The following is a 25,429-nucleotide window of genomic DNA, read 5'->3' on the forward strand; positions in this document are numbered from 1 at the left end:
CGTCAAGTGGCGCTTTGTGAGCTTGTAGATCTGCCATTTTCACTAGTTTGGGTCCCCGGGGGGCCAATGTCTAATTTCAACATTCAGCCGCTATACTGTACGTAGTAGGCTACTGTACATATAAAAGCCTTTTTGCAAAAGGTGTATTATTTCCCTGGTTCACGTCTATAAGGCAGCAATCATGTACGCTGGCTATAGTAAGTAAGTAAATTTTATTTATAGAGCACTTTTCAAAACAAAGTTACAAAGTGCTGTACAGTAAAAACAACAATATAAACAATCAAGTTAAAACAGGCACAAAGGCACAAAGGGGCAAACACAACAAAGAGTAAGAGCAGAAACATAACTTGACAACAGTGATAGTCAAACTAAAAGTAAACGTTTACAAGATAAAATGTAACCTAAATAAATGAGTTTTTAACTTGGACTTGAAACCTTCAACAGACTCTGCATTTTTAATTGATAGGGGTAGGGCGTTATTCCACAGTGTGGGAGCAACCACTGCAAAGGACCGGCCCCCCTTGGTTTTCAATTTTGTCACCGGAATTCAGGAGGCCTTTATCAGAGGACCTGAGAGGTCTTACATTTGGTTTTGCCACCAATAAGTCTGTAATATAGACTGGGGCTAGGCCATGTAGTGCTTTATAGGTGGTTAAAAGGATTTTAAAATTGATTCTAGATTTGATAGGGAGCCAGTGTAGTTCAGCCAGTAGCCTACCGGTGTTATGTGTGCTCTGCGGTTTGTATTGGTGAGGATTCTAGCGGCTGTATTCTGTACTAATTGTAGTTTATAAATATAATATGTATATACAACATTGCAATGGGAATCTGGGATGGGTGCTTCCAAGCATGTCTTTTTAAGGGAAAACGGCATACCTTATACCCAATGAAAAGAGAAGCTCACATGTGGATAACGGTGGCTGAACAGACGCAGTGTGCCCATAATTAAAATAATGTGCTATAATAATAATTTGTTTGTGCAACATGACTGATACATTTTATTTATTTTTTGACAGTTGATGCCTGTTATGTGCTAAATATAAATAGACACACATGGCACCATTTTTTATTTATTTTGAACTAACATTAGTGACAGTTTTACTTCAAAAGCCATAAAACAGGCTCTCCGAGAGTAACAGGAACGGGCAGAAAGGTGCATGCGGATCTCGCTGTCATTCAGGATGCCAATTAGGACACCCTGATGCCAATTTGGACGTCCTGATGTCCTAATTGCATTGTGGCGCCCCACATATGCTGCCAACAAACAGCATTGTGGGACGCCAACTTTTTAGGCTAACTGCCGGCTTAATTAGCTCTCTCCATGGCAGTCGTTTCGTCTCACAAAGTAAAGTCCATGAAAGTTAATGTGACGATTGACTCTGGATTAACACGTTGACGGCTTTAGATTAAAAGGTGACATGGCTGCCGAGAGATTGTTTAATTGCGTTTGGAGCATATACGCCGAAGTATTTGCGTCCTTTGATCCATTATGCAAATCCCCCTGAAAATAGTTCCATGGCTTGTTTGTCGAAACCAAAACATATTCCGCCGTCGCGATGCGAGACAGCAACGAGCAGTGAGGGCTGCTGGAGTCCAGTTGAAACTATACCGTTCACTTGCGTAGAACTCATTTTCCCAGAAGCCCTTGCAGCCCAGAGCACGGGTCGAGAAGTGTTTTCCAGTGCAGGTGCACAACAGCAGCACCCTGACTCTGTTTGACCAGAATGGAACAGAGCCTTCATTAGTATCATGGGTAACACCTGTGAAGGAAGTATAGGGAAGGGGCCCATTAGAGCACCAGTCGTCGAGGGGGCCAATAGATGGCGCTGTATGCTGGATGCAGTCCAGTATACTTGATTCATTCAGAATATATAGCCACGCTGAGGGGGGGGTTTCCGAGTGGTTAATCCGAGGGGCATGGCCCGGGATTGGGGCTGTAGTATTAATGTCCAGTAAGGAGGGCTTTAAAGTCGGCTTATGGTATATTTTTAGCAACCGCCGTTTTGAAATACTAATGTTGTGTTAACAGCAAGCTTTCTTTTTCAAAGTCTCATGCTGTCAGCAGCAACAGAGAAGAGAAGGGGACATGTAGAGAAAGAGACAGGATTTCAGCAGACAGACAGACAGACAGACGACGGACCATTTTCTCCACTCATGTCAGAGAAGTTAAATGGACAAACAGCTTATATAGGTTGTTTTTTTTACTGTGCACTCTAGGAACCGAAGCCTCGCCAGAGAGAGACAATTCAGTCCAGTCAGCACTGGGAGGAAAAAGCTTTTTTAATGAGGGGGGGGGGGCAACGTTAACATGTTGGAAACACAATTGATATCCACTAGTGCATCGCAGTCCCATAAAAGCAATAGAAACATGCCCATGAGGGCACTTTTTCCCCCCCTTCTCCTGTGATAATGGCTCCAACACAATGTGCTGCGGTAATGCTGCAAAGCATGCGTCCGCACATCACTCTTGTATACAGCTCTCTATCCCATTCTGACCTGAGATCAGATTCATACGAGGTTTCCACTGGACACACACACTGGTCTGATTAACCCATTCTGACCTGAGATCAGATTCTAAAAATGTCAGTCGTTCTTCGATTTTTCAAAAAACTACAGATCTACAAGCTCGTAGCGCGCCACTCGGTGGCGCGCTACGAGCTTGTAGATCTGCTATTTTTCAATAGCTAAAGCATGACATGACGCTAACACCAAAATGGGTTCCCGTTCAGAACGGGCTATACCGTATATAGCAGAGGTTGTGCGCTATATATTTCGTTCACGTGGCAGGTTTTTCCCTCGAACTGCTTTAGAATATATCAAAGTATAAGAAGACCGTTGCTTCATAAAATATAACAAGGCCCTCTCTATATATTATCGAGTCAGCAGGAACTGCAACGTCGGATAGCTCTGGCCAAAACTATACACATAGCTGCTGAGTCATGGGGGTGTTAAGTGGAAAAGAACGGTCATTCCAAGTTTTCTAATGGTGTGAAAGCCACAGCGATTGGAATGAAAGTGGGGTTTTTTTCGGTTCTTGCTGTACAAGTATAAATCTGTATGAGTAAAGAGAAGACAATTACAGTGCGGCATAAAATGTCGGGGGTTGGTGTTCAATGGTCGTCGTTGTGTTTTTGTAGCACGGCTCCCAAGTAGGCCAATCCTTTCGCGTTCGATAAAGCAACACAGTCAAAACTATATGATTTCAATCTTTTCTGCTATATATATATACAAATCCGGTCGACATCTTTTATACGTTTTGAAATTGATTAAATACGTCTTCTTCTGTCCCCGGGAAGCCTGAATGGGGTTTTGTCAGCACTAAAATAAACTATTCAGTTATTTATTTATGTTTTTTTGGCGTTTTTCCTATTTCCTCTTTATCAAAGATTTGATAAGGGGGTTTTCTTTTTTTCAAGGATTTGTATTCAATGAGTGGATTCGCCCATTCTTTTCTATCAACTGTTTTCGATCTTTTTTCATTTTTCTCCCCTAATTTATTCATTATGCCAGTCCCTCTCCCATGCGTGTATATAGTCCCAGACACTATAACCTCTACTGTCGCTCTTGTGGAGCAGTGGCTCCCAAAATGGGGGTCCGGGGACCCTGCAGGGGTCCTTGAGGGTATAGTTCCAGAGGGGGGCCCCAGCTAAATGATAGTTATAGAAACCAAATGGGTCCCTTATGGGTCTGTAACTCAGAGAGTGTACGAATGGAACCAAATAATGCTTCCATTTGGCTCCATTCGTACACTCATTGACTGTACAATATAAATTGGGGTCTCAGAGATAGAAAGGCCATTAACACATTTTCAAATCAAATCAAATCAAACTTTATTTATAGAGCACATTTTAAAACAACCAAGGTTGACCAAAGTGCTGTACATCAGTGGCAAAAACAGAGAACAGGCAGGAGGAAACACAGAATATAAACGAGAAAACACAATAATAAAAATGACAAAAATATAATATTTTGTACATAATACGTCCTGAAACGTCATAAGGATTGGAACCGAGAGGTGCCTTCGACGTCTGTGGACGTCCTAGCGACGTCCAAACGACACGGGGCGAGATAAGAATATTCAGAATTATTATTATTATTTTTTTTTGGCATTTTGCTTTTCGCTTGCCGTATGCTAACGCTCTGTGCAACTATTAGCTTGTCATTGACTCCCATGTTAGCGCGGCGGAAAGAATGACTCGTATCTCCTGATCCAGGGCGCTCTCCGTGGTGATGAAAGGATCGATATGCTGGCGCTGCATTTCTGCTCCTCATCCGTCTCTCCCGCAAAATATGAACTCTTTTTGGAGCGTATATAAATATATTAAGATGATCGGAGATTGTGAGGTCACTTTGTCAGTCAACTTTTTTAAGAAAGTATTTCCGGTTCATGGCTTTCAAAATAAAAGCAATCACTACTCTGGCGATTACTCTGGCGCAAGCAGCGCCTTTATTTTGATGCAGTTCCGGTACTAAATGTGTTAAATGGGGGATGCATAAAGTACCTACATATACCTACCTACCTACCTAACTACCTATACCAGTACAAGAGCATTGCAGGAGTTGAGGCATTCAATTTCCACAGATAAATATATAGATGAAACATAGCAGATCTACAAGTTAACAAAGCCTCGCAATGCGAGAGCTTGTTTACATCGGCTATTTTCTATATTTCATATTATTTGACAATGCATGCATTGGCCAATGTTTCACCAATTTTTAATAGTATAGTCCTATAGTTTGTTTGCACTTAATTGCGGTATAATTCTCATTTTTTCTTTGTATTCCTTGTTCCTTTTTGATGGTGTTAACCCATTCTTACCGGGAACCCGTTTTGGTGTTAGCATCATGTTATGCTTTAGCTATTGAAAAATATCAGATCTACAAGCTCATAGGCGCGCTACGAGCTTGTAGGTCTGCTATTTTTGAAAAATCGAAGAACGACTGACATTTTTAGAATCTGATCTCAGGTCAGAATGGGTTAATCAGACCAGTGTGTGTCCAGTGAAAACCTCGTATGAATCTGATCTCAGGTCAGAATGGGTTAAATAGGTATCTTTATACCCATAATATTCCGTGCACATCACTGTCACTATCATCCGGCCTGGGGACCCCCCTGAGGGTCCCGACCCACATGTTGAGAGCCACTGGTGTAGACATGTCTTCTTCCACCGACACAATTCAGTTCAAAGGGCTTTATTGGCATTTCCTGTGGGAGGAATGTGTCTCTTGATGTCTCGGTATACTCGACACATATGGACCCCTTTTTTTTAAACTATAGATCGTCGCCACTCAATGTGAGCATATAGTTATAAATAACAAACAGTGACAGCACCCGAATTCCCCTCCCATCCCATCCACTTGCATTGAGAGAGAGAGAGAGAGAGTAATTATAAATGTATAAAGTATGAGGATGAATATAATCATCGCCTGGTGCGATCTGCCACGACTTTTCTTCTCACAAGGGGTGAGAACGCCTCGTGCGCTGCAGGGTGAGTGACTCAATTCAATTCAAAGGGCTTTATTGGCATGAGAAAACATACGTTTACATTGGCCCAAAGCAGAAAGAACAATACAGCAATACAATCAAAACAAAAATGATGTACATTTGAAAGTCAGAATCTTCAATAGATTCAATTTCTATATGTACCGAGGTCACTCGATGCATGTTATAGTGCAGGAATATACACAATGGTTAGTCTTTTAGGGTGGTTGTGTTCCATTCATGCAATTGGATGCAAGTGGATGCAGGGATTGCTTTAGCTATTGAAAAATAGCAGATCTACAAGCTCGTAGCGCGCCACTCGGTGGCGCGCTACGAGCTTGTAGATCTGCTATTTTTCAATAGCTACATAACTTGCTTAGTAGTAACTAGCTTGTAGGTCTGCTATTTTTGGAAAAATCGAAGCTTGTAGATCTGCTGTTTTTCAATAGCTACATAACTTGCTTAGTAGTAACTAGCTTGTAGCTCTGCTATTTTTTTGAAAAATCGTGAAAATAATTTATTTCAGAAAACTGGAGAATTTAGAAGATTATTATTATTTTTTTATTATTTTTTTAGGTCTGGCCTAAAATGGGTTATCATGTGCGGACAAGTTCCACGCGAGAAGGATTCATGTTTTTCCTTCTCTCCGCCAATTTGCGAGACACGCTATAGCTGTCTCTCTGCAAAAAACATCCGCCATGAGGCAGCTTGCAGTGCAGAAGCCACTGCACGTTAGTTTCACTTATCACCATTATTGTCATGCCTGGTTTGACTGCGGCGGCGGCGGCGGCGTCACGCTCTGTCTTCTGTGGGAGCGTGAATGAAATATGAGTGTGTCTGTGGTTTCCCCTTTAAGCTCACACACACACACACACACACACACACACACACACACACGTACGCGCATGCGCAAGCGAGCGCATGCATGCATGCACACACACACTCGGGGATGACAATTCCACGCACTCATCAATCACGACGCCTGTGTCACTATATACGCCCCCCCCCCCCCCCCCATTTGGTGTGGTATGTATTTCTCTAACGCTGAGCATTAAAGTTGATGAAGTATATATACATTAAGATTATACACTTATATATTCCATAAACTCCACAACGTGCGCCGTGTGCGTCGAGCACATAGACTTTCAGCGCTAAGGACGGCGTGTACATACAGTTCTGTGATCCACGTGGCACGTGCAGCACTTGTTTGTCATTAGCGATATTAACCCATTTTGGGAGAGAACCCCTTTTGGTGTTATAGCATCACGTCATGCTTTAGCTATTGAAAAATAGCAGATCTACAAGCTCTTAGCGCGCCACCGAGTGGCGCGCTAAGAGCTTGTAGGTCTGCTATTTTTGAAAAATAAAGAACGACTGACATGGAAACATGGCTTTTTCAGAAAACTGTCAGGATGTAGAAGAGATTTTTAGAATCTGATCTCAGGTCAGAATGGGTTAATGGCACCATTATGTCGCCGGCGAGAGACTGAGGGTCCACAGGAGCCTGTGTGTGCGTGCGTGTACTCGTGCGTGCGTGCGTGCGTGCGCGTGTATACGTACATGACAGGATGATGCATGTGCGTTGTTTTACCGGAGCAGACGGACCGGAGCTCCTCCAGTCGTTCATCAGAGCAGGTGTGCGACTTTGAGAGCATCGGAGGTCTCTCCTCGCAGGGGAACACCCCCAGAAGTTATAGAACCTCGCTTCTTTCACCCCTACTGGCAATATATAGCGTCACTATCAAAATGTACTTAAAAAAGTACCAAAGGTATAGAAAGTATACTCATTGTGCAGACCGTCCCATTTCACGAGTTTTCAAACGGCGACGCATTGGGAGCTCGTTAGAGCGGCTATTTTCAAATGGCCGAATATATAGGGTTGAATTGGGTATATATACTGTATAGGACCTATGTTTTGTCAAGTATATCAGTCAAAATATCTTCATATAGCCATCATCTTTGATGTAGTGGAGTACAAGTAAAAGTATTGGAAATTGGTAAATTACAAATACCTCAGATTTTTTTTTAAATCTTAACCCATTTTGGGCGAGAACCACTTTTGGTGTTTTAAACATTATGTTGTAATTTAGCTATTAGCAAAAATAGCAGATCTACAAGCTCATAGCGCGCCACCGAGTGGCGCGCTTACGAGCTTGTAGGGTCTGCTATTTTTGAAAAATCGTAGAAATGTGGCGCAAATCTTTGATATTCTTTCAAAGTGAATGTTTTTAACTCTGGTCTAAATGGATTAATTACTTTACACCAGTGCGCCAGAAAGGCCATTAATTGTCTCCGCCGCCACGCGCGTGGTCTTCAGGTCAGACGGCTGCTATATCCTGTCAAATGCCTGTCGTGCATCATGGCAGGCAGCAAGCAGCAGGGTTCAGGGCTGTCCAGAGACAGCTTGATTATCGATGCGTCCCCGAGCGCTCTCCCCTTCGCCGCTGACCCCTATTGACTCAGCCTCCCGGAGACGCATCCCCTCGCCGCTCGCCCGGCAATTAGTCTCAGACGATTACGCAGATGTATCTGTAATGGATGAGGCACTCAACAAACAACTGTTATTAAAACACCCAGAACGCCCGGAGGGGAGGGGGGGGGGTATTTGTGTAATCATTAAATCAGGACGCCCTGGAGCGATTTGTTTCTTCAGGGCCTATTTCAAGGTTTGCTCCGCGACATTTTGGAAGTAGCTTGAGTATAGCTAGATGAAGCCAAAACCCATAGCGCGCCACTCGGTGGCGCGCTACGAGCTTGTAGATCTGCTATTTTTCAATAGCTAAAGCATAACATAATGCTATAACACCAAAAGGGGTTCCCGCCCCAAAATGGGTTAACCACTTAAACCCACTAGCATTCCTGTTTTGAACATTCGCCGAAAAGGTACAAACTATATAGTAAAAATGATGCCATAAATAATAAAGTGCTATAGAGTGAAAGGTAATTTGGGATGAATAAATGATGTATATCGCGGGGGTTGCCCTGAGCCCAAAAAACCCCCCCAAAAAAACATTTGAGAGCCACATGTTTTCCGTCCTTCCGTTTGCACTCCGCCCCGCCCCCGATATAAGCTTCAAGGTGCCTCATTATCTCGCACAGCATAATTATCCATCCTTCCACACAGCGTTTGTATCTGTGTGACTTTGGGGGGTGTGTGTGTGTGTGTGTGTGTGTGTGTGTGTGTGTGTGTGCGTGTGTGTGTGTGTGTGTGTGTGTGTGTGTGTGTGTGTGTGTGTGTGTGTGTGTGTGTGTGTGTGTGTGTGTGTGTGTGTGTGTGTGTGTGCGTGTGTGTGTGTGTGTGTGTGTGTGTGTGTTGTGTGCGTGCGCGTGCGGGGGGGGATGTCGCGTACGTACAGTACAAGCTGTAACAGTTTGACGGCTGATTAGGATTGAGGAGATTGTGGGTTGACGAGAGAGAGAGGCGGGGTGAAGGGATGGATTTGTATACATGGCGAGGTCGAAATAAATGGACAATGAGTCGCAATAAAGTATACATGAATACATAAACAAATAAATATAGGTGAGGAAATCTGCATCTACCGAATTTTTCATTCCCTACTTTCTCTCTCTCTCTCTCTCTCTCTCTCTCTCTCTCTCTCTCTCTCTCTCTCTCTCTCCCTACGGCTCCCTTTATCTCTGTTTTTCTTAATTACAACCGGTGTCCTACTTGTTGTTGTTCCCCCTTTCCTCCGGGTATATAAGCAGCGACACAATGCAGGTGGTGGAGGGAGGGGGGTGGGTGAAGAGTAGGGGGGGAGGGGGTGTGGTGGGGGGGGGGGGGGGGGGGGGAGTGCAGGTGCAGAGTTTCCCCGTGCCTTTGTACAGCCGATGATGAAATGAGGACATGCCGCCGCCGAGTGCTAGCATACGGAATTATTCTGCCCAAGGTCGCATTTTAAAGCAGGTATATATATAATACCGGCGAACTTCCTCACTTTAATATGCTCGACTGCTTCTTTTCGTTATACTGTAGCATCGTGTAAAAAAAACAAAAAACGGGGGCGTCATTTTTGGAGGAGAGCCCATTACGATAATTAAGCGTTTACCCTTCATGTAGTACATCATGTCCGTACCGGGAGGCCACACACACGGGGCACGTTGTTGCAAGAGCAAGGAGAGGATAATAACGATGCAAATTGTGGAAGCGAGGGTCCATTCGACCTCTTGTTGGTGTTCAGAGGTTCATACGTTTCTCTCCTCAGGGGCCCCCGACGTGACTATATAAGCGTATGTTAGAGCGCCGAAGTCTGACGTAATTCACGCGTCACATACACCGGTTTGCAGAAACATCCATTTTCAACCGCTTATCCGTAGTCGGGTCGCGGGGGGCAACAGCTCCACCCAGAGAGCTCCGCAGACTTCCCTCTCCAGAGCAGCATTAGTAACTTCCTCCTCATGGGGGATCCCTAGGGAGACGCCCGAGAGGCATCCTAACCAGATTGCCCAGACCACCTAAGCTGGCTCCTTCCCCAGTGCAGAGGGAGTTTGAAAAAAAGGCTGATATTTTTCTGATATTATAGATTCGTATTTGAATTACTCAGGACAGGAAGATATCCCACTTTTCCCACGTTTTGTTAAACGTATCCTCTTGTAGTCCGAGTATGAATCTTCCATGACGTATATTTCCCCAGTAATGTCCATCCAATTGTCTCTCCCGTCCAATTTGTCATGTGTTATTAAAATCTTCAGGCATATTCCCTAAAAAATAAAAAGGAATAAGTTTGAGGTACTGTATCTTAAAACACAGAAAATAAAGTCTCCATTCCATAGAGTTAATCACATCATATAAGAACTGTGTTCCAAAAAATGACAAAACGCCTCATTTTACTCCCGCCGAATTTGCTGCATTGTCGCTAGAAACAAACAGACTGTATCAAATATGAGTGACTGACTGTCGTAAACGATACAGAGACACCGACAATAGAGACGTTTTGCCAAAGTTATTCTCCATTAGAGAAATAACTTCCGCAAACCAGGGGATGAGCGAGCGACGTCAGTACTCTATGCTTTGTCATACGCTGCATAGCGAAATAGCTAAGCTACAAGCTCACACCTGTAATGTGACACGCGTTGGGAAGTTGTTGATCTGCTCTTTTCACTGTTTCTGAGCAAGTTTGGCCTGTAATTACACACACAAGCCCCCAAAATAGGGTGGCCGAACGGTTTGCGGAGTGGTCTTGATATCGGAAGGTCGCTAGTTCGTATCCCCGGACGGCCACGTTAAAATTACCACCGCTGAAGTGCCCTTGGACAAGGCATTGAACCCCCTACCATGAAATGTTCTATATGAGCAGGGCCTGGCTGTAAACAAGTTCTTGAGCTTAGTCCAGTTACCATGGGTAAACATAGTACCTTTCCTTTCCTTAGTCCAGTTACGCTGGGTAAACATAGTACCTTTCCTTTCCTTAGTCCAGTTATACCCTGGGTAAACATAGTACCTTTCCTTTCCTTAGTCCAGTTATACCCTGGGTAAACATAGTACCTTTCCTTTCCTTAGTCCAGTTATACCCTGGGTAAACATAGTACCTTTCCTTTCCTTAGTCCAGTTATACCCTGGGTAAACATAGTACCTTTCCTTTCCTTAGTCCAGTTACCCTGGGTAAACATAGTACCTTTCCTTTCCTTTCAGAGTGGTTATGAAACGCCGCCGTCTCCCCTCTCCAGTCCATTCTCTCTCTCTCTCTCTCTCTCTCTAGAGAGAGAGAGACATAGACAATGTGACAGAGAGACGAGCAGGGCGGCCCGCAGGCATACAGACAGAGTCACAGATGAGTATAGCAGTGACGTGCAGAGAATGTCAGAGAGGCACGGGGGCTGCAATTCCCTTTTTGAAAACAGCGGATTTTCCCATGTCGCGCTGCTGCATTTCTACACAGTCGGAACTATAATTCTTTCAACGTGAAATGCTGCCTTCAAGTTCAGGGAGAGGTCGTGGGGGTGGGGTGGTGAATCTCCTGAATTCTGCCTTGGCGTGGAAAGGGGGGGGCATTTGCGTTTATTTCAAAATAGTGAATGCTGCATTCATGTGGTCTGGTATACAGATGGTGCCCCCCCCCCCCCCCCCCATTCGATATCTATGTGTGCACGTGCCTGATGATGAGTTTAAGGCAGGCAGACAGCCAGTGTAGAAGAGAGAGAGAACCCCCCCCCCCCCCGCCCAGACTGACAATGCATGGCAGGACAGACGGCGCACAGACAGAGTGATGCACTGTGGGAAACGGGCCCATCATGGCGGGAAGTCAATAAGCCTATAGCGTATTAGAAGCTTCTCGTAAGCATGTCATGACACGGGGAGTCAGTGGAGGAGGAGGGGGGGGGGGGGTACAGTATAGTACAGTATATGTTCGGCGTGGATGGAGCAGCTTCCTCTGACAGTCCCCCTGACTGCAAACCTTAACCCATTTTGGGGCCGGGAACCCCCTTTTGGTGTTTTAAAATACTTTAGCTATTGAAAAAAATAGCATATCCGACAAGCTTGTACGTAGGTCTGCTATTTTGAAAAACCGTGAAAATGTGGCACACATCTTTGAATATATTATATTTCAGAGCGAACATTTTTTATTTAAATATTGGCTTCTGGGGGGGGTCCCCTGGAACTACATATTTTGAGATGGGGGGGTCCGTGTGGCCCAATAGAGATAATTCTGGGGGTCCTTGACATGAAAAAGGTTGAGCACCACTGACATAGAAACATGGGTGTTTCAGAAAAATGTTAGGATTTAGAAGCCTTTTCTTTAATCGACACGACCTCAGTCGAAAATGGGTTAACCAGTGAGCTTCTATATACTGTAACAGTAACACCCAGAAGCGTGTCAAACACATGTCCATACGCAGCGTGCACGCACACACACACATACACTCAGACATGCGTGCGTGCACGCACACACACGCACATGTACATTATCTTTCTCTCTCTTGAGCACTAGTGCCCTCTATAGGTCAACGTCTTTTTTTTTAATACATTTTTATTTCATTTTAAGAAGAAAGGGACAGGCATACAGAAAATGCAAATAAAACATAATTCTGATTCTTTGCCAACTACAGTAAGTCCCCCTTGCCTCGAGACGTCAAGGTCTTTTTTTAAAAAAAACAATTATTGCCTTTCTACAAGACAGACAGTGAAATGCTAAGTGACGAGGTGAAGCCGTGGGGTGTATCGTCCATGTCTCCGGCTCAGATCAGTGGCATTGATCTGGTATATAGGCTTTGGTTCACAACCCATAGGCTGTCTGTCTAAATAGCTGCTGTCTCGTGTCCAGTATAATGTGCTATATCGACTCTCTCTCTCCCTTCACTCAGCGCCATACGATCCATAGCACAAAGACAATGGCTCGGCTCGACGGAGGCAGACGGAGAAAACGACAGCCTCCTTGAGCCCTTTTTGTCCCCCCGCCCCCCCCCCCCCCCCCCCCAAAATGAGTTAATAGCACAGGCAGACTCTTCACATACTAGAGCATGTCTGAAATAAGTGTCAGAGCTGAAATTGAAACATGAAATAAATGCTTAAGCATGTAGCTATAGGTGTAATGTTAGAGACCACAGAAGTGAACCTTTCAAGCCTGTTTTCTCTCAACTCGCTGTTTCTCTGCAAGACATTATACTCTATAAGCCATATCTCCAAACTGGTGGGTCAAACTGAACAACCAATATGTCAATTTGAAGCTATGATTCCCTGCTTTCATATATGAAAAATCCAATGGCAGTCCCTCAGTCAGTCAAATATATATATATATATATATATATATATATATATATATATATATATACATAATCTCATGCTCAGTTTCTTAGCCCCTCCTATGCCCGGCTTTGCGTGTTTGTGTGGAATTTCAGCGGTGCCTTGATTGGCTGATCACCCCATGGCGATGATGATTTGATTGGCTGAGCAAAGTTATGAGGATTTAAAAAGTGCAGGGCGGGGAAAATTGAAGACGCAAATTGTGATCGCCCCCCCCCCCCGGAACGAGAAGATGTATGATGATAAAAGAGCGCCCCTCACTTCACACGGGTGTGATTTTTGTGTGTGTGACTAATTTAACATTCTAATTTGAGTCGTGTATAGTGTATGAGCGCACGGCTGTGCAGATGAGCTTGCGTACTTTAATACTTGCATACTGTGTGTGCGCTGTGCACGTGTGCGTGCGTGTCCTGCTTGAACCAGTACCGCTGTGATGAAGGACTTGGCGCCATGCTGCTACTAATTAAACATCCTAGTCACTCCATTGACTTAATTAGATGAGTCTGTTTCCTCGACTGCAAAAGGAAAAGGAGAGAGAGGATAGAGAGAGAGAGAGAGAGAGAGAGAGAGAGCATGGAAACATGCATGTGCACATGAGCGCACACACAAAGATGAGGGGTTGATGAGGACAAAGTGGATTTGAACTGACAAGCATGTCCAGCGTATATATATGGCGGCCATGGAAGCTGAGTTTGCATGAGGACATGAAGCTATACGACGATGGCCGACACACTCTCAGGAGGTGTTAAATGGTAAACGCATTAGTGGCACTGGTGATAAAAGGGGAGAGGGAGAGAGAGAGAGAGAGAAAAGATGAGGTTATTGAGTGGCAAAAGGACAAGGAGGAATATACTGTTCAACAGAAGATGGATGGAGAGAGGTCAGTCCGTTGCTCTCCCAGGTTGGCAGAGCGAGTGTATAGCCGTATAGCGCCCAAGATTACATTTATTAGATCATTGACACCGGGTGGGGGAAAAAATGGATTACAAACATCTTTTAAATGTGTTTTTTAATAAAGAAACAGGAATATGGATGGATGGATGGAAATGGAAATGGTTGAATGCATCCATTTCAGAATGCATGCTGGAATGGATGGATAGTTGTTGGATGCACGGCACGCACGCACGCACACACGCACGCACGCACACGCACGCACGCACGCACGCGCACACACAGTCACACACAGTCACACACACATGCTCCACATGTCCCAGACGCTTCTCCCTTCTGGCTCGCAAACTGTGGAATGAGTGCAAGCTTAATGAAAAGGCTCAAATGTCATTTAAATAGCATGTTGTGTAGACAGATGCCAGGTCATTGTTGACCTGGCATATGATCCTATATATACTGTATAGTGTGTATAGTTTCAATGTAAAGTTTTTACAAAATGTAGATTTTTGGGGGATACTCTAACTGTTAAGCGTTATTCATAGTCTGGGATTTTCGGTGGTGGGGTGACCACGGAACTACAACATGACGTCACGAGCCGCGGTGAAGAGCAAACCACCGCCACCACCGCCCCCCAGCCCTTCTCTCTGTTTTTTACTCACCACACCGCTCAACGTTATTACAGCTCCGGTGGTCAGCTCACCACCGGAGCGGTGGTCACCTCACCACCGAAAATCCAGACTATGAATGAACCTTTAGACTACTGATGATAGGTTCTTGTTGCGAACGCAGTGAGCACTTACTATTAGACCTAGCAGATCATGTCTGTCTGTGTGTGTGTCTGTCTGTCTGTCCCACTATACGTCCAAATATGGAGTGTGTTGCATCATCAGCTCCATATATGGGCACAAAAGGGGCCAGGTCCACATATACAGTAAACAGCGGGACAGACACACAGACAGACACACAGACAGACAGACATGATCTGCAGGGTCTCAGCTGCGTTTGCGCGTCTTACTGGTACGTATTTATCTTGTATGCATTGGACGATTTTTTTTTGTTTGTTTAAAAAAATAGTACATTAACAAGGTGTGTAGTGCAGTCTAATCATTAACTACAAAGTGATTACATGTTTGTTTTTTTTTTACAAAACAGCAGAGTAAGATAATACACTAATAGCATATTAACCAGACAATATAATCCTCACTCAACACAGACACAACAAGCAAGCCTGGGCTTGTTCCGTTTCGCAAAACACCCAGGTGTCGCCTTGTGTTGACCTTGATTATTGTAAATCGCTCTGGATCAAGAGCATCTGGCCTTATACAATATTGTACTCCACGCGTATACAGTACAACATGAGGTTAATATGTCTTTGTCTCGCTTTGTGTCGTCAGTGTGATCAGCAGAGCCCCGGGACTGAAGCTGGTGGTGGAGACGCTCATGTCCTCTCTGAAGCCCATCGGAAACATCGTGGTCATCTGCTGTGCCTTCTTCATCATCTTGGCATCCTGGGAGTACAGGTGAGGAGAGGGGAAGAGGAGGGGAGGGGAGGGGAGAGAGGAGAGGAGAGGAGAGGAGAGGGAGGGAGGGGAGGGAGGGGAGGAGGGGAGGGGAGGGGAGGGGAGGGGAGGGGAGGGGAGGGGAGGGGGGGGGGGGGGGGAGGGGAGGGGGAGGGGAGGGGAGGGGAGGGGGAGGGGAGGGGAGGGGAGGGGAGGGGAGGGGAGGGGAGGGGAGGGGAGGGGAGGAGAGGAGAGGAGAGGAGAGGAGAGGAGAGGAGAGGAGAGGAGAGGAGAGGAGAGGAGAGGAGAGGAGAGGGAGAGGAGAGGAGAGGAGAGGAGAGGAGAGGAGAGGAGAGGAGAGGAGAGGAGAGGAGAGGAGAGGAGAGGAGAGGAGAGGAGAGGAGAGGAGAGGAGAGGAGAGGAGAGGAGAGGAGAGGAGAGGAGAGGAGAGGAGAGGATCCAGAAAAGCGTGACAACCCTATGCCATGTATACATAGTTTAGGCACACACCCGGAGAGATGACATGGCGAGAGTCGACGTAGCTATTTGCACAGTATACGTGGGACGAATAAAGGCTATTCTATATGCAGTTCTCTCATAATAGTATAAGTCACACTCCAGGACATATTATAAGCGGTTCCCAAATGTTCAAAGAGAAATTATAGACATTCAGCCAAAAAATAGCAGCTTCGCGCCACATTGTGAGCTTGTAGATCGGCTATTTTCACTACTTCTTATACATTTGTATTCTAATTCATGTTTTTTTACAAAAAACTTTAAATGTAGGAAACAAAAATAAAGGGACCCCATGAAAAACGGTGCACATTAACCGCAAGCAGCGCATGTCCGACTGCATGTCCTCTTGACCGTTGTTTTTCCAGATGTCCATGTCCGTTCCGTTGGTGTGTCGGATTAAGCGTGCACACCCCATGAAAAACCTAGTGTTTTGGGACGCAGTTTGGGACCCATGCACTTACAGTATGGGGTTTCTCGTAATAGTCCTTCAGCCCATGAAGGAACCGATCTATACTAAATGGGCTCTGTGTCCTTGGACATCAGATGTGTGTGTGTGTGTGTGTTGTAACGGTTTCAGGGAGAAACCCTACAAAGGTCACTGTATAAACTACAGCGACCTACCTGTTGGCTCGGGTATATATAATAAATCAGTCAATCATTGCAAGGACACAAGAAGTGTAGTTTGAGGGGTGTATTTCGAAAGCAGTTCAGTTCAGATACATACACAAAGTACCAGTTTCGTTCATGTCCGGTTTTCACCATAAACAAAAATACTGCGCACCACGGTGGTGGAACCAAAACAAAGAAACCAAACAAAAGAAAGGAAAACAAACAAGTCCTGGCGCGTGCGTGTGTGTGCGTGTATGTGTTTGGTGTGGTACTAGAGTGGTGTTAGCCCCGCTGTTAGCTACGTGTAGCTCACCCACAGCCCGTGCAACCCTCCGTAGCTCCTACTCCTCTCGGTGCATGCCGGCTCGGCTGCTTCCTCTTCAAAAGACAAGTTGACAACGTTGAGTTGCTGGTTGCTGTCACTCCGGTGACTCCGGTGTTTCCCACGAAACCGCGGACTTTACTCGCGCTACTCGTAGCCGCTTCTAAAGGACCAAGGGAAAAACCCTGTCTCCACCTCCCAGTCTGCACACCCAGCCTTCACACTCCCCGCCGCTCGCTAGACAGGTCCCTGACGTCAGCATAAAAAGACGTATATCATTCAGAAGGGACTGACGGCCCCAATGGGCGTGCGTGGCGTGTGTGCGTGGTGACGCTAATCGCCACATTCCTCCCCCCTTGGAAAAAGACGTCTACGGGGAGACGTCCACTCTGCACTTTCATTTGGGAATCCCAGAAACTCCTCCGAATCACTGTCCTCCTCGAAAATGTCGAGAACGCATTGGCGTTGAGCCTTCTCCTCCTCCTCTTTTTTGAGATGAGTTAGGTGACCCGCCTTTTGGGAATCAGGAAAACCCAGGAAATCTTCAGAGTCGCTCTCTTCTGCAAAGATCTCGAGGACTCGCTGACGTTCTTGAGCCTCCACTTCTTCTGCAGTGGGGTAACAGGGTTTCAGCCGTGAGACGTGAACGGTTTTCCTGCCCTCTCCATTGTCCTCTCTCGCAATTTCCACATTGACAGGGCCCATTTTTCGAATGACCCTGAAAGGACCATGCCACCTAGCGGCTAACTTTGCTGCAAAGGCGGTTTCCTTCTTGGAATAAGGATGGGTACGCAACCAAACCCTGGCATTGTCCTCGAATACTATGTCACGGTGTTTGCGATCATAGTTCCTCTTCTGTCGCCGTCGTCCCTTGAAAAGATTGTCTTCCACAAACTCCTTCATGCTGGACAGTTCTGCCGTTTTGGGGTAAGCTGGAGAATCGGGGTCCATGTTCCTGGGCAATAACAGTACTTCCAGTGGTCCTCGTAAACTCCTGCCCAGATTCAGGTCCGCCGGAGTCACCCCTGTGGATTCATGGACTGCAGAGTTTATGGCGAAGCGGAAGTCAGGCAGGTTCTTGTCCCAGGCTTTATGATTTTCTCCCACATACGACGCGATCATGACCTTCAAGGTTCGATTTATCCTCTCGGTGAGGTTTGTCTGTGGGTGGTAAGCGGTCGTCATCTTGTGACCCACATTCCAGCTTTTGCAGGTTGCGCTGAATACCGCAGAGACAAACTGTGATCCCTGATCCGAAAGGAGATAGTCCGGAACCCCCCAACGGGTCAAGATGTCCTGAGTGAAGAACTTGGACACTATCTCGGCTGTGGCTTTCTTCAAGGGGAACAACTCTACCCAGCGAGAATAGTAGTCCACGAAGACCAACAAGTAGAGATTCCCTGCCGTACTTCGGGGAAAGGGCCCCATAAGATCTACGCCCAGCATTTCCCACGGCCTGTGGACAACTGTCTGCTGCAACATTCCAGCCACCTTGCGACATTCCGGCTTGTACCTCTGGCAAGTTTGACAATTCTGAACAAACTCCCGGACGTCTCGGTTTATTGTCGGCCAGAAAGCGAGCGACTGCAACCTCTTGTAGGTTTTAAATCTCCCCAGGTGTCCGGCTATGGTGTCCTCGTGGACACCACGAAGCAGATCCTGTCTTAGTGAGGCAGGGATATATACCTGGTACGAGCTTTTATAAGGGAGCGTAACCACTCTGTACACCTTGTCTTCCAAGATGGTGAATGTAGTGGTCTCATTGACCTTGACCTCCCCTTCATCCATTACTCTCCGGTAAAGTTCTTGTATTTCCCCATCCTCCTGCTGCGCCTTCCAGATTTCCTCGTCAGAGATGGGGATCTCCTGGACGGACGCCTTTTGGGATGGCTGCATGATTGCACAGGTTGGGGAGAAGGTGTAGGGTATCTCCCCTGGAGCCCGAGACAGGGCATCCGGAACCACATTGTACTTGCCCTTCCGGTACTCCACGGCAAAGGTGAACTCTTGGAGCTTCAGAGCCCACCGCATGAGGCGGGAGTTGGTCCGTTGAGATTTAAAGACCCACACCAGAGAGGAATGGTCCGTCACAACGGTGAAAAGCCTTCCCTCCAGGTAGTATCTCCATTTCTCCAAGGCCCAAACTATGGCCAAACACTCTTGCTCAGTTGTAGAGTAGTTTCTCTCTGCCTTGTTGAGGCTCCGGCTGGCATAGGCAAGAACTTCCTCCGATCCCAACCCGGTCTGCTGCACAAGAACTGCTCCCACCCCAACGTCACTGGCGTCTGTGTAGACGGTGAAGGGTAGCTCAAAGTTCGGATGTCCTAAAATGGGTGAGGACACCAGATGGGTTTTGAGGATCTCAAAGGCTCCTTGACACTCCTCTGTCCATTTGAACTTGACCCCTTTCCTCTTCAGATGGTTCAATGGCTCTGCTATGTGTGAAAAGTTGGGTACGAAACGGTGGTACCACCCCGACATGCCCAAGAACCGTTGTACCGCCTTAAGGTTGGTAGGGACAGGGTACTGTTCCACAGCCCTGGTCTTTTCAGGGTCCACTTGGACTCCAGCAGCGGAAACCACATGACCCAGGAACTTCAGGGAGGTCTGAAAGAAGCTGCTTTTCTTCATGTTGACCGTTAGCTTGGCCTCCCTCAGTTTGTCCAATACTGCCTGGATGTCATGGTGATGCTGCGCCCAGGATGAGCTGTAGATGATAATATCGTCCAAATAAACAAAGCAGATGTGACCTTTGAGCTCCCCCAACGTCTGCTCCATGAGCCGTTGAAACGTGGCTGGGGCATTTTTAAGGCCAAAGGGCATGACCTTGAAGTGAAACAGCCCAAAAGCACTGACAAAAGCAGTCTTATCCTGGCTTTCTTGATCCATTTTGCATTGCCAATAACCGCTGTTCAAGTCAATGCTGGAAAACACCACAGAGCCTGCAAGTGATTCCAGAATCTCCTGAATGGTGGGAAGAGGATAGGCATCAGTGTGGGTGAGGGCATTCAGCTTGATGTAATTCACACAGAATCGATAGCTCCCATTCTTCTTGGGGATCAAGACGACCGGAGACGACCATGCCGAAGAAGAAGGCTCTATGACGTCCGCAGCAAGCATTTCGTCTATGAGCTCTTTCATGATCTTCAGTTTCGATGGTGAAACACGGTAGGCCTTCTGTTTGATGGGCATGTGTTGGGTCACAAAGATCTTGTGTGTGAGCACCTCTGTGCACCCTAGAGCTGATGTGCATACATCCCCATTCTGCTGAAGTTGAATACGGAGTTGGGCCTTTCCAGCGTCATCTAGCTGAGCATTCTCTGTAGCCTTTTCCAAAAGCTCTAGGTCCTGGTCACCTGCCCGCGGTGGAATTAAGCGTGGGGCCACTGCCGTAAAGAAGCACGCTCGGCCTGGTGCTGGTTCTTGGAGTGACATGGCAAGGAAGGAGTACTTTGCAGTGTCTTTGTCTTTGAACCAGTAGCTATTGCTGGCCACGTCCACCTGTACACCACTGGCACACATGAAGTCCAGTCCCAGGACGACGTGAAAAGCCAAGGTCTCAGCCGTAAGGATCACTACCGGGATAGTCCATGAGCGGCGCTGCAGGGTAATTTTGACCTCTGCCCATCCCAACGGCTGCCGTGGGCTCCCGTCTGCCAAAAACAGAGGTCCTTCCGACCACTGATTAAGCTTTCTGCTCTTCCCAACGATGTTCTTCCAGATTTCTTCATTCAGCAATGTATAGGTTGAACCAGAGTCAAGGATTCCATTAACCGCCACCCCTACAACAGAAAGAGGCACCAGCAGTTGCTGTGGATGGAAGGCAGACGCCACGACACAAGAGGAAGTGTCCGGTACAGTGACATCCCTGTCCGTAGTCGGCCCTGCATGAGAGACTGCATGGGCAGTAGGAGGAGTAAAGGAGGACGTCTGTGGTTTTTTATCCCATTTGTTGGTTTTTCCTTTTTGTGCCGTATTGTTGGGACATGAGGCAGGGGAATGGGCGCCCTTACAATGCCAGCAGTAGGCCTGAGAAGGATTTTGTCCTGTAGAATTGGAAGCGGAATAGTCAGAGCCTTTACTCATAGCTTGACCTCTCTTATCCTGCATCCTTTTTTGTTTCTCTTCATCCTTTTCCAACTGTTGACCTAGACGCACTAGTGCATCTACCGAGGCCACCCGGCTGCTTCGAAGTTGACTGGCCAGTTGAGGGCGAGCATTCTTCAAGATCATTTGTATGGTTTTCTCCTCAGTTATATCAGGCCTCCAACGCAACAGTAGAGACCTGTATGAGTATGCGAAATCCCTAATGCTCTCCTCCCCTTGCACCCTGGTTCTCACCCGCTCTTCCAGTTCATCCGCATAATCTTCGGACAGAAAAGCTGCAAGGAACTTATGCTCGAAGTCGCCCCAAGTGTGAATGTCCTTGCGTTCGACATCCCACCAGTCCCGAGCGGTGCCATATAGCACGTTGCGCAGAGTGGCCAGTAGCTCCCCATTGTTAAGTGGGTTTAAGGCAAGAAAGTCGTTACTCTTCTCCAGGTAACGAAGGGGGTCGCTACAATCGTCCCTTCTCCCGAATGATGGGAACTCCAGTTTCACAGGGCTTTGTCCGAAAAATCGAACTCTCCCCTCAGTAGCTGAGGCAACTGGCACATCGACCGGAGCTGAAGATGTTACTACTTCCGAACTGACCTCTTTCCGCCTTGTGGAACACAATGGATGCGGTTGGTTTCTGGCTTGTAACGTCTCCGGCGCAAAAACGTCACCAAGTGGTAAAGTTTGGACTTTGGACCTGGAAAGAGTGGAAGAAGCGCTTTGATGTTTCAGACAAGTCACCTCTCCAACCACCTCTTTGAGTTGATTTGAACATTCCAATAGCTGTTGTGAACAGTTAGCCACGGTTTCATTCAGGTGATTGACAGTCGTTAGGAGGGGTAATAGTGCGAGGTCCCTGTCCTTTCCAGAGTCCGTGAGAAATTGTTTCAGCTTCCAAGTTAAGTTTAGGTTAATTTCCTTCCTTATGTACTCTGCTTGGAGATCCAACATTTCTTGCAATTGTTTAGATTTTTGTTTTTCCATCTCCTGGAGTCCCTTTGCAAAATTCTCCAATCCTTCCCTCATTGTTTCTCGAAGATTTTGGACATCCTCCTGAAGTTCATTTGCTTGAGTTTGCTGTAGCTCATTGGTTTGCATTGGAGCATCCCTTGTTTCCGTGCGCGCCCCCAGGTCAAATAATGGGTACCTTATTTCCCGTTGGGGCTGTACATTAGCACCTGGGGGTTCCGCTGGGGAAGCATTAGGTGGGGAACTGGGGAATGTACCCGCTGGAGGTGTTTTGTAATTGAGTGAGCTCGAGGCTGTGGGGGGGTTGGGTGAGTTAGAGGCTGTGGGGGGGTTGGGTGATGCCATCGCCGACATCACCGGACTTAAACCCTCCACATTCTCAAATAGCAACAAGTCAAGTGCTGTATCCATTTGTGACTCTTTGTAGGACACACAACCGCCCTTCCAAAAACCAACCCTTTTCACCGTTTTTCAATGCAAATACCTTTTTTCCCCCTTGTTTCCACCAAAAATATATTTTTTTACAGTGTAACCTCGGAAAAGTATTCAAAACAACCCTTTTCACAGTGTTTTCAATGTAAATACCTTTTTCCCCTTTGTTTCCACAAAAAAATTTTTTACAGTGTAGTACAAGTTCCGTTTTTTTTACAGTGTAGTTTTTTTTTTGTGTGTTTTTTTTTGTTGTTGTTTTTTTACAGTGTTACAGTGTTATCGAGCCCCACATCGGGCGCCATTTTCTATGTAACGGTTTCAGGGAGAAACCCTACAAAGGTCACTGTATAAACTACAGCGACCTACCTGTTGGCTCGGGGTATATATAATAAATCAGTCAATCATTGCAAGGACACAAGAAGTGTAGTTTGAGGGGTGTATTTCGAAAGCAGTTCAGTTCAGATACATACACAAAGTACCAGTTTCGTTCATGTCCGGTTTTCACCATAAACAAAATACTGCGCACCACGGTGGTGGAACCAAAACAAAGAAACCAAACAAAAGAAAGGAAAACAAACAAGTCCTGGCGCGTGCGTGTGTGTGCGTGTATGTGTTTGGTGTGGTACTAGAGTGGTGTTAGCCCCGCTGTTAGCTACGTGTAGCTCACCCACAGCCCGTGCAACCCTCCGTAGCTCCTACTCCTCTCGGTGCATGCCGGCTCGGCTGCTTCCTCTTCAAAAGACAAGTTGACAACGTTGAGTTGCTGGTTGCTGTCACTCCGGTGACTCCGGTGTTTCCCACGAAACCGCGGACTTTACTCGCGCTACTCGTAGCCGCTTCTAAAGGACCAAGGGAAAAACCCTGTCTCCACCTCCCAGTCTGCACACCCAGCCTTCACACTCCCCGCCGCTCGCTAGACAGGTCCCTGACGTCAGCATAAAAAGACGTATATCATTCAGAAGGGACTGACGGCCCCAATGGGCGTGCGTGGCGTGTGTGCGTGGTGACGCTAATCGCCACAGTGTGTGTCTCTGAATGACCCCCCCCCCCCCCCCCCCCTGGTCTAACAGATGTGTCGGGGGCTAATGGTCATACGGACAGCACGCCTGGACAGCAATCGGAAGCCGCCTGCCACTTGAGAATGGGCTTTTTATATAGTGTTCACTCTTCTGTATATATACTAGTTAAACTATATAACTGCTCCAAAATCTATTAAATGATCCTCATCATGCCGGGGACTTCTGCGATGAACTACCGTGAAACGCATGCAGGTCCCTCCTCCCGGGCTTCGCTTCCCAGTGCAGTGTGACTATTACACACACTTATCTCTCCCGGAGATAATAGACGATAGAGAGAATCTATAATCTAATTGTGCGTTGCAGCGCGGATTTACGTTAAAGTGCCAGTCACTGTGGAAGAAAAGCTACGTGTGTTTTTTTTTGTAGTGAACAAAATTATATTGACCATTGTGTATGGTAGAGTATTAACATACAATATAGATAACTATTTTTTTTACTCCCTAGGAATTTACCCCTTGTTGTATTGTCTGACCATTACTCACCAGCTCTATATTACAGTAGTTCAGTAGTGAAAATGTCAGCACACCAAGGTGTGAATCTTGGGTATATAGGACAGTGAAAGTTACACTGATTGATGTTTTACCGCGCGTTTACCTAGATTACTGTAACCCATTCCAACCGGGAAAGCAACTGTGTCATTTTAGATGTATTTTGCGTTAGCAGATGTACAATACAAGATGTAGGCATGCCACAGATATCTGCTATTCAAAAATAGCAGATATACAAGCTTGTACATCTGCTATTCATTTATTTTACATCGTTGAAAAATCTTGAGAGTGTGACTACTACCAATGCAGAAGGCATTCGTAGAATCGGCCACAGGTCTTAATGGCCAATTAAGAGCTGCTAAATGTAGCTGCTAAATGCCTAATACAATTGTGAATTGAAATTGTAAATTGAGTGCCGCTTTTCACTGGCTGGCTTTTGTTTGTTGTTTCTTCTTCACCCACAGCTGTTCAAGGGGAAGTTCTTTGTGTGTCAAGGAGAGGACGTCAGGAACATCACCAACAAGTCGGACTGCATGCGGGCCAGCTACAAGTGGATCAGGCACAAGTACAACTTTGACAACCTGGGCCAGGTGAGACCGGGGTGCATACTTATAGTTTAGACTAGGCATTGGATAGACATGGGTTAAGGTTAGGTTTAGGTGTGCTTGCCCCGTGGGAGGTTAGGGTTAGGGTGAGGGTTTGAGATAGGTTGTAGTTGTAGGACTAATGACTGGTCCAACCAATGACTAGTCTAACCCAAAAACTGTCTAAACTAAGTACTGCACCCGGTGAGACCGCGCGCAGGGCATCCGTTCATCCACTCTGGCCCCTTTTCCACCGAAATAACTTTGGTTCCGTTCCTAGATTGTTGGAACCTTTTGGTGCTTTTACTAGAACCGGTCGGCCATTTTCTTGGTTCCCGTTCCGTTATAAGGTCTCTGAACCAATTTCATTTTCAGTGGAAACACTCAATATTAGATGGGAATAAATAACTGAACTGGTTCAATGACCTCGTTGGAAAGGTGGCCTCGGCGTCTGAAATATATTATTTGACCATCTTTTGTATATCGTTATACATAATTTTTGACCTAAATCTAAGCCCCAAGCCCCTCTATTTTAGCTCTTTTGACAGAAATGTCAGACATTTATCCCAAAATGTTTCCATTGTATTCAATTCATCAACATGGTCATTAGATGCACTGGAACACACACTGTATACTTTCTTCCCCTTCTCCTGAAAAGTAACAGTTTTGGACACACAAAACACACGCACAAAATGAACACAAGCTTTTGTGGAGAAAGTCAG

The 25,429-nt window shown here is 46.2% G+C and overlaps 1 protein-coding gene across 1 annotated transcript in view; it reads left to right on the top strand.

The window, feature by feature from the left end:
* Window positions 1-25,429, top strand: part of LOC308332730 (voltage-dependent T-type calcium channel subunit alpha-1G-like) — a 109,166-nt gene that overhangs the window by 18,315 nt on the left and 65,422 nt on the right. Inside the window, 3 exon segments of the mRNA XM_080788768.1 lie at window positions 15,506-15,609; window positions 15,612-15,631; window positions 24,588-24,713. Coding sequence (XP_080644894.1) covers window positions 15,506-15,609; window positions 15,612-15,631; window positions 24,588-24,713 — 250 coding nt within the window.

Source organism: Protomyctophum bolini (genome assembly GCF_963924005.1).
Source record: "Protomyctophum bolini genome assembly, chromosome: 18".
In the NCBI taxonomy this organism is placed as follows: Eukaryota; Metazoa; Chordata; class Actinopteri; order Myctophiformes; family Myctophidae; genus Protomyctophum; species Protomyctophum bolini.